Source organism: Montipora capricornis, chromosome 12, assembly GCF_036669925.1.
Source record: "Montipora capricornis isolate CH-2021 chromosome 12, ASM3666992v2, whole genome shotgun sequence".
NCBI lineage: Eukaryota > Metazoa > Cnidaria > Anthozoa > Scleractinia > Acroporidae > Montipora > Montipora capricornis.
Genome location: NC_090894.1, coordinates 34,472,438 through 34,482,437, shown reverse-complemented (window position 1 = coordinate 34,482,437; position 10,000 = coordinate 34,472,438). Strand labels below are relative to the sequence as shown.

At 41.2% G+C, this 10,000-nt stretch overlaps 2 protein-coding genes across 2 annotated transcripts in view; both read right to left on the bottom strand.

Moving 5' to 3' along the window:
- Nucleotides 1–1,112, bottom strand: part of LOC138025716 (uncharacterized) — a 1,869-nt gene extending 757 nt beyond the window's left edge. Inside the window, exon 1 of the mRNA XM_068872893.1 lies at nt 1–1,112. This exon is cut by the window's left edge and continues 757 nt beyond it. Within this exon, the coding sequence (XP_068728994.1) occupies nt 1–1,112 (1,112 nt within the window).
- A 5,851-nt stretch (nt 1,113–6,963) lies between these two features.
- LOC138027574 (L-rhamnose-binding lectin CSL1-like) overlaps nt 6,964–10,000 on the bottom strand; it is a 17,706-nt gene continuing 14,669 nt past the window's right edge. The window contains exons 3-4 of the mRNA XM_068875114.1: nt 9,671–9,806; nt 6,964–7,329 (exon numbers count right to left, since the gene is read on the bottom strand). Coding sequence (XP_068731215.1) covers nt 7,034–7,329; nt 9,671–9,806 — 432 coding nt within the window. The 3' untranslated portion in view covers nt 6,964–7,033. The remainder of the gene's footprint in view (nt 7,330–9,670; nt 9,807–10,000) is intronic.

Below are 10,000 nucleotides of genomic sequence, written 5' to 3'. Positions count from 1 at the left end.
CCTAGTGTGGCCTCCAGACTGCTCATGATTGTGTGAATCTCAGACACCCGGTTACCGACGAATGCTTTGTAAGTGGAGCTCGTCTGGCGGATCCAATGTAGCACCGTGGTAGAGTCACTCCAGAAAGTTATCTTCTCTATCTTTGTAACCATTTCTTCTACCAGTGTTTGAGTTAACCGCACAGCAACTAAAGCTCCCATGAGCTCCAATCGGCAGATAGACTGTGACTTTAATGGAGTAACACGGCCTTTTCCCGCTATAAGACTACACTCTACTGTGTCATCTATAAATGCTCGTCTTAGGTAGGCACACGCGCCATAAGCATTCTGGCTAGCGTCGCAAAACAAATGAAGTGCAGTCTCTCGTACAGGTTTCTGTTCTTGGATAAGAGCTCTCGGAATTCTCACTTCATCAAGCTTTTCTGCTTCCTTGCGCCATTCACGCCACTCTCGAAGATCAGCTTTTTTCAACTCGTCATCCCATCCGTACCTCATACGATTTAGATTCTGCAGGATGATTTTACTTCTGATTGAGAATGGGAGGAAAAGTCCTCGCGGATCCCAAACAGAAAATGCTTGACTCGAGGTCTTCCTCTTCGTCGTACCTGGATCATCCTTCAGTCCGGTAAGCTGGAGAATATCTTCTTGGGCATCCCAAATGACGCCTAAAGTTCTGTCTGTTGGTAACTTATCTTCACTCAGTTCGAGGAATCGTGGAGATCTATCCTGCTCCGGGATGGTTGCCAAGACGTCTGGGTCATTTGTCAGCCACTTGTGTAGGCGGAAACCTCCACGACGCAGCAACTCTGTCATCTGCTTCCTCATTTCAATAGATTCCTCGCAAGAATCTGTTGACGGTAGACCATCATCCATGTAAAAGTGCTGGTATACGGCTTTCACACCCAAGGGTAAATCTTCCCTATTCTCATCAGCATTTCGCCTCATAGTGTAGTTCGCTCTGGATGGCGCAGACACTTCTCCAAACACTGTTCTCTCGAACTGGTACACGCTTGGTTCTTCTATCAGAGAGTCTCTCCATAAGAATCTCAATGCTGGCTTATCACGATCAGGGAGACGGAGCATATGGTACATTTCTTTCACATCAGCGGCCATTGCAATTCTTCCTTCGCAAAACCTGAGGAAAACTCCAAACAGAGAGGACAGAAGATCTGGTTCTGTGTAGATCTTGTCGTTCAAACTTTGTCACATGAATTTTGCTGATGCATCGTAGACTCTTCTGAGGCGATCAGGTTTTTTGGGATTAATGACAAATCTGTGTGGTAAGTACCAAGTCACTTTACTATCGCACCGTACTTCCCCCTCAATCAGTTTCTTCACATAACCCTTCTCAATGTCATCCTGGATTGACTTTGCATATCTCTCTCTGATCTCGGGAAAGCTCTCAAATTTCTTCTCTAGGGATTGTAGCCTCCTCTTTGCCGTTCCGTAATTGTTGGGCAGAGATGGTTTCTCATCTCTTCACAGTAGACCTGACATATACGCATCTTCATTCACACTCTTAAATGTTGTCTTTTCCATCAGTGACAATGCTCGCTTGTCCTCAATCGAACGAGTTGGATCAGCTAGCTTGACCACGCCCAAGGTTTCTATCTCTGACTGAGCCATGACCCATTGTATGGAGATGCTACTCTTCGCTCACCAGGTAACCAATTAGTCACCGCCTATCCAAGTGGGGTCTCAACAGCATAATGTACCCTGTCAAGTTCCGGTTGACCTGAGGGTTTCAGAATTTGTCTTGGTAGAATCAAGTCAGGGTTGTTAGTTCCAATTATGAGTTGCACTGGACCCGTGTCAGTGTCACGCATGTCCAAGTTCTTCAGATGTTGATACTCATGCTTGATTGTTGACCACTTCAACTTCTGATCCGGACCATTCAGGCTAGGAATTGTCTTCACATCTCGCAAGGAGTACTTGACTTCCTCTTTTCCGTCTCGTGCGACATGGCATTTCTTGATGTGCTGGGAAGCAAACACCTTCTGCGCCTTTACTCCTTGAATTTCGAGATCTACCTCTTTGCCTTGAAGCCCAAGTGAAAGCGCTAAGCTTTCATCTATAAGCGTAGTGTTACAGCCTGAGTCATGCCATGCCATCACCTGCTGTTTTCCTGTTTCTCCAAAGACAACTATGGGAAGTACTTCAACCAAAGCAAGACCACCAGTCTCACAACCTGTGTACGCTGATTGTTGATACTCCTCAAGAGGCTCCACAGCCTGACGTGGTGATGAGTCTCTACCTTCCAGGGAGACAGGAGCTGGGTGATCTGTGCGATGCAGATTATGTTCGGCTATACATCCCGACACCTTTTTCGTCGTGTCGCTGAACACAAAAACTCGGCAATTGGCAAGCATTTTTATGAAGCGCATGGTAGGAGGGATCGTTTGAATGAGAGTCATTTTAAGATTCTGAGAAAGTGCCAAGGCAAATTTGATTGTTTAGTGTTTGAAATGCTTTATATTAAGAAATTCAAACCTAATCTGAACGTGCAAACGGACTCCATACGTGCGAAACTTTTTGTTTAACCCGTAAATTATTTTCTCTTATTGTTCGTTTTAGTATTTGTAGAACTTATTTTTATACACTCTTGACTTGATAATGACGTTATGTTTACGTCGAAACGTTGTCAATTTTAGCCCTTTATAGCTTTTTATCGTTGTTAACTTCTTTAAATTTTACAATGTTATTAAGCAACGTTTTGTCGCAAGTTTTTATCGTCAAATGTGGAACAAGAAAAAAAAAAAAAAGAAAACTTGATCAATATTCTATTGACGTTCAAGCTTAACACTAGCTTCGTTTACTGACGTAAAAGCAATCAATGATCTCAACTGTAGTTCATTTTTTTTAACACAGACTATGAACTGGTTAAATTCTTTCCAAAGTATTTCCGGCCCAAATTTGTTTGAACCTTTTCAATGCTTGCAATGCTATAGCAGCTAACAAATAGTCATGGGTCGCGCAAAATGAAAGAAAAAAACAAAACAAAAAAAAAAAAACAAAACAAAATACCCTCCGACAGGGAAGTATGCGCGACGTTGGTCTAGAAGAGCAGTTTAGGATTGGACACGAGTGTGTGCAAAGTGCACTGGAGTGGATCGCGATATAGGCCCTATTATTGAGACCTGAGACGTGGTATTTCTATGGATCGGAGTACAAATACCCAAATGACTCCGTTTCTACCCCAAAGAGGCTTTTAAGAACCTGTAAATAAATCTTATAAAATGAGGTACCAGGACGTGATTGTTTCAGCTTTTGTAATTCTGGGAAATTGAATTTCAGCCTGAGGCTACTGTATTTTTAATGTTGGTGTCTTTCCTGTTTTCCACATTTTTGACAATATAAACGGATGACCATTGCAACCAAAGCAATTTACACTAATCCCCTATATTTCTTCACACCCGAGGTAAGCTCAATAAAAATAGATATACATGTTTTTCTTCGGACTTTCTAAACTTGCTAACTTTAAATGAATGAAACGCTTTGTCATTTCCTATTCCATGAGTGATTAAATGGTTTGCCAAACTACTCCCAGTATTTTCAAATGCTCGGCCATAGATAAGAAATTACCAATTACGGAATACGGATTTCAATATTCAAATTTCTGGGTTAATTATCAGTCATGTTCCTTTATTGGGCATTAAGCCTTATTTATGACCAAATTGGGGCTAATAATAACAAAGGTTTATGCTATTTATAATTGTTTCATTGTTTTTTACCTGAAAGTGAAACAAGGAATTTTTTATTTGTTAGGGTTTCCTTTTGAAACTCTTTCTTCGCTGTGTGTAACACAAAGCTTGGCAAGTTTGCCCTTGTCAACTAGAAAATTATCAAGTCGTTAAAGACAAAAATTGTTGTATGTCTATGATTCGTCAAGAAAATTTGTCGAGCTGTTGGTCAGGGTCTCCGCCAGCCACTTAGCGTGACTCGCGTAGCCACTCAGCGCCTCTAAAAGCTGCTATTTCTAAGTCTGCACTCTTTGTTGCCAAGCATTCAACTTCAAATTCATTTCCTTTCTTGCATGTACTAATAGCACAAATATATAAAAAAAATTGTCGTTTAAAGCGAGGGGCGACACGGCAACCTCTTTCCTTGGAAAACGTTTCTCGTCTGTTTTACAGAAATTGGCTTATGAACTGAGTTTATGCGGTAAATTGCCCAATATAAGCAAAATTAAAAAAAAAAAATAGAAACCAAAATTGAACGCTTTTAGTGGGCAATTGTTGTGTTACCTTCCAACATTAAAAAGCGGGGAGGGGAGCTATGTAAGAGAAGGAGGAACTCTCTTCCTTCGGTGCCGTAACAGAAGCGACTTGAAATACAGCTCTCTTGCGGCTCTTTTATAGTGGCGGAGCACCACTGGTAAGTAAATATGGTAACCCGTCTGAGCGAAAAAAATTGGTTTTGGTCACCGTACGACCGTAAGACCGTCCACCCCTCCATGAATGCCAATGTAACCAGTGTCACGTGACCATACGCGAGCTCAAGTTTTGAGGATCAATACTTGTTCACCTTTAATACATCTTTGATATTGGCCGAGTCTGAAAGTACCATAATACTCTTTGTTTATTCCCCAAAATTTTGCATGAGCATTGTTTACCATTTTTCGTTAACGTTTACATTGACCGCTGACCAGGTACAGGGTTTCGATTGGATCGCAGGCTCGAGCTAGGTTAAGTTATTGTAAGAATAATGAAACCTGGAGCTCCGCTTTTAAGTTTGAGTAATTCTATATAATATAACCTTCCCAAATACTTTTTGTCTATGATCCCTGCTTAGAGTCAGTAAATTACAGCCCAAACTCAAAAATAACATAATCCGCCTTCAAAGCCTTTGGAAGCCAAAAACTGAACCACCCAACAGTTAAAAATATTCTCACTTAAATAGATTTAAAAAGGAGCAAGGCAATCGGAAACAATTACCTTACCCTGCAAGATTTCTCAAATGGTTTGATTAATTGCTGTAGTTAAGACGATGCTTTGAGCGCAATTCTCGTATCTTGTTGAGACCATGCGAGTTTAATCGAGTTGTCCAATATGCAATAGGCATCTTTAGTTAGCAGCAACTGGTCTAGATATTTCGGGATGTACAAACCCGATGTCTACTCCTGCGAAGAATGTGTTGAACTTAGAGACCTCCTTTTTTAGCGACTTTATTCGAGTTTATTGTTTTCTCTACTTTGTTACTTCTTCCCGTATTTCCACACCTAAAGACACCTACTCCCTCCGTTTCGATATGTAACACACACTGACAACTGTGGGTTACTATTAATTACTCATCAGCATTCCTTAAATGTGTTACTGTTGGTCGCATACATTTTCACCTCCATCGCTCTTTGTTCTCTTTCTCTGAGAACATTAAGAAGAATACAGTTTTCGATTAAAGCAACAGAACATGCGCCACAAAAGGAATAATATTGCCCTCGGCAGCCATCTTGAGAACTGACTTCACGGTTAGGAACTGGGCGCGACCTTGTTAATTCATCCGCGGATTAAAATATAATAATCCGGATTTGATGTCCACGCGGTTCCGGATTCGCAGCCGATTCAAAAATATCCACTGTGGAGAGCGTATTCAAAAGGTTTCGGATTCGCCAGCGAATTCGCCGGATTCGTGTAGACTGAAGGTGTATTCGGAATGAAAAAGTTGCGGATTAAAAAATATCCGCCGGATACGTGTGAACGGGGCCTTATACGTGGAATTTTCTTCTTGTCTTTGTTTTACATAGCATGTTGTTTGTGGTAAAAAGAATCCCAAAACCACTTTCCGATAAAACAAGGGTTCATGACCATAGAGCATTCATAACTCACTAGTTACCGCAATTTAAATTTCTTCATGAACTCACGTTGAGTCTCTGTTGATTCGCAAAAGCTCAGGTATATTAAGGAGTGGGTCAGTTGTTAATTATTTTAAAACTTCCAGGGGTGGTCTATCTAGAGAACAATGCGTGCCAAAGGCTTCTAGCTCAGTCGTGGTAAACGACTGCCCAAAGTAAGTTTAGTTATTAGTGTTGTTGCCATGACACCCAATGACGTGCCAATTAATAGCCCACTTCCGGTTTAGGTTTTAAGTCTTCTCCAGACAGGGAAGGACGGTACTTTATCAACAGTTTATTGCATAGTCTTACTACTTACCCAAGTACCATTCCCAATGTAATTGGAATGTATGTCCAAGTCACGTGACTAAAGAACTGTCACTAATGTAGCTTTATACATACTAATTAAACATACTTTCAGCACCGTTTCACAACCGTTCCAATTACATTGGGTACGGTTCTTGGGTAGGTAGTCACCAAATTTTGTCCAAACTGTGTGAATCATTTTCAAGATTGACCACCCCCTCACTTTTTAGACTGTGGATTAGATGACCCAGTCTTTAATATACCTGAGAGGCTTTATCGGTCCAAACTTGCATAATTTAACAGGTAAGGATTTTGATTTTATATAGCGTCTTGTCCTACAAATATCTGTTAAAAAAACTCCGAGATTTTGTTTTTTTTGCTAACAAAATACTCGAGATTAACAAAGTCCAGTTGCCGTGAGTCCAGCGAAGCTAAACGGTTACAAGCTCACTCCACTTTACGTGAAATGTGAAACCGTTAGCTGACGTTTGTCGTTTCCGAAACTAAGTAAACGTAAACGTGATGCTAAATCTCTGAATTGTAAAGTACCATCAATTCACTTTTTTATTTATTTAGGGATACTAGATTTGTCTTTGCGAAATCTGATCTTAAATGCAAAAGATGTAGAGCTTACATACTGCAAGCTACATTTATGGCAAGTTGCTAAGGTAAATTGCATTTTTGGATATTGTTTGCCCGTACGAGGGAAACATGCATTCCTCAAAAATGGATTAACCTTCTTGCTGATCTTTGATAATATAAGAGACACTAGGAAACTGGACTATTGGAGCGGAATGGGGTCGAAAACCGAAAAAAACGTGGTCAAGGAGCTACAATGTTGCAGCTTTCTTTATTTTTTTTAAGACAGTAGTTATCAGCTAGTGCAGGCTAATAAAATGCATTAGTAAATACACGAATATAAAACAAACAGGTATTTGTACGTTCCTCGGCATGGATCTCCGACTCCAAAGAACCCTGAATTAGAATGTAAAGTGCACGCCGTTTGACCTTGACAAATTTCTCGCACCTTACCAAGGGAGCTTGAGGCCCGGCAGTTTAAATCGTGGATGGATGGATGGGGACAAGTGCTGGAACCGTCTAATCTGCCATAATTTGCTGACAAAATTCTGAATTTTCTTCCGTTCTCGCATCTTATCTGCTTGGAATGACCTTCGCAAACAGTCACTGAGTGGTATTCTGTTTAAGGGAAGAAAATTCGTATGTTTAGTAAAATAAATAGGTATTTAGACACTTGAGGCCGTGTACAACGGGGGAAATTTTGTAGAATAATAGGGACCTACGGAAACAGGAAGGAAGCTTTAACCAATTCTTGTCGCGCTGGAGAAACTTTATATAACCAAATCGTGAAAAGTTAGAGGGATGCGTTCAGAACACAAAAACACCTTAAAATTGGTAGTTCAAGAATTCATAATTCCGATGTAAAGCGATATACGTTGTGGCGAAAACGTTTCGATATACATTGTAGACTTGGCATTTTTTTTCCTAGCGAGTCATGTACATGCGATGTTACTCACTCACTTCTCCCCGACTTTGCAGCCAAAGGCTATAAATTAGAACATTGCAAGTAATTGAATGCAACCTTCCTTGTTTCCAATGGAATGGTACTGGGGAAGGAGAACAGGGACGACGTGGAATCCAAGACCGGCTTAATAGCAAGAGGCGCTCTACTTCAGTGTATCATGGCATTTTCACGGATTTTTCAAGTTGTTTTTGCAAAAAAGTCTGCGTTTAAGACCCGAAATTCGGTTTCATTGAACGAATTGATAAAAGAAAATTAACCACCATCATAAAGAAATGCGAGATGCATCAGCCCCTCGTTTGAGCGTCAGCCCTTCGCATTTGGCTCAGTGACGAAGGGCTAACGCTCGAAACAACGCCAACACACAAATCTTTCTTACGATGGTTATTTTTTTCAACTCGTTTTATAAAACCCAATTTCGTGTTGCTCTCAGCTACCGACCGTTGACTGCGAGATGTCCCTTCTTAGTCACGGGAAGCCGCCCACAAATTAAGTCACGCAAGCGACGTGAAAAGCCGAGGGGACAACGGTTCACTTGCGTGACTTAAGCAGGCGGCTCGACCTACTTAGAAGAGACTGCTAGCAGTCTACCACCGACGCAAGTACCTCAGCTTGTTTAGAAACCAACCCCTCTTCGTTCAAGATATCTGATTCAATATTAAGGCATTTCAATCGGCTTTGTAGACCTTTGCATATATGGCGCCTAAATTTGAATAACAATACTTTGTACATCCTTGGCCTCGTACTTACGTTTCTAGACAGAGGATTTTTCGCATGAATGTGAGGCTTAGGATGTACATTGCCATTTATGCAAAAAGGGTCTATTGGTAATGATTCATGGAGAAGAACGATGCGTTCTAAATGCCAGCTGCAGGAAATCGCAAAAATTTCGAGCATACTTTGGAATTAGTAGTTACGTAATGCATCACGAGTACATATTAATTTCGAGGTGTACAAGCCCGCAGAAAACGCTAGGAATTCTCAATGGTGAGCTGGTCACATTGATTTGTCAGACGAATGGATGGAAACAGGTAATACCGAAGCATCATGCATAACTTGATGTTTCAAGCCTTTGGTTACAGATAAATTAAAGCTGCATTGCAGGTCATAAGTGGTCCATGGGACACTTGTCAAACAACTACGCAAACCAACTAAATGCTCATTTAATAGCTCTATTCCTTTAAACTGAATCTTTTACTCTTAAATAATGACACCCTTTCCTCCTCACCTTCCCTCCCACACCCCTCCGCCCCGTTTCGTTTGCGTCCCTGTCGCCGTAGTAGACCTTAAAGTCTACTACGGCGACAGGGACGCAAACGAAACGTCTCTTCAAAATGTGTACTTTGCACAATTCTCAGTCTTTCGCGGTTATTTTATCTCGTTTATTCAAAACTGAATCTAGACGAGCAGTTAAAAAGTAAAAATATCGAATGAAAGATTCGCATTTGTATGCTCACGTTGTCGTTAAAACCTCAAATTTGGGGATTTCACGTTATTGTTATCCAGAGTACAGCAATAACGTGCATGCCGCACGTGCGGCACAATTCTTTTTCCTCCTTTAACCGATGTTATTCTTGTTTTGTGGTTTTGTCGTAGCCTAAAAGCCTGGCCAAACGCTCACAACATTTCAACGCAACATCTTGCAACATTGCTGTATGATGTTGCGACATGTGTTGAACGGGCTGGCCAAAAGCACGCAATATTTTCGCCATTTTCAACGCAGCATGTCAATGTTCATGTGCCCCAGGAATCTGGCGCTGAGACGTCGTGGCTTGGCCAGTGGCTTAGGTACGTCGACTAACTCAGATAGGACACTGGCCTACAGTCAGTCAGGCAAAAAAGGGATGACGCTTGACATGCCAATCTGGATTATCTTGAAGACTCGGCCTGATTTATTGACTGGCTGCCGAAGAAATTAACAATATTGTCGGCTTCTGACCATCTCAAATGTTGAGTGCATTCGTAAAAGATTTTTTTTAACCGGGATTTTTCACTCACCGTTGTCCACAGCTGGATGGCCTGCAATTTGAACCCACTGTTGCCCGTCACAGTATTGCAATCGCATTCCCTCCATGCGTAACAAACCCTTGATATGAGAAGTGCAATTTGCGGCAACCTCTTTCACATGAACATTCTGTGCGCAAAATAATTTTAATTAGACCATGAGTGACATTGTTTACGAGCTTTTTGTTTCAGTCGGGTGGATAAACTAAACCAATCACATTAGGCAATGAAAATAAAACGAGCCAATCACTGCGTAAAGCGAATTTTGGCAGCCAGCACTATGCGCGGGAAAAAAAATGTGTGAGCAACTAGTTGAGAAAGTGA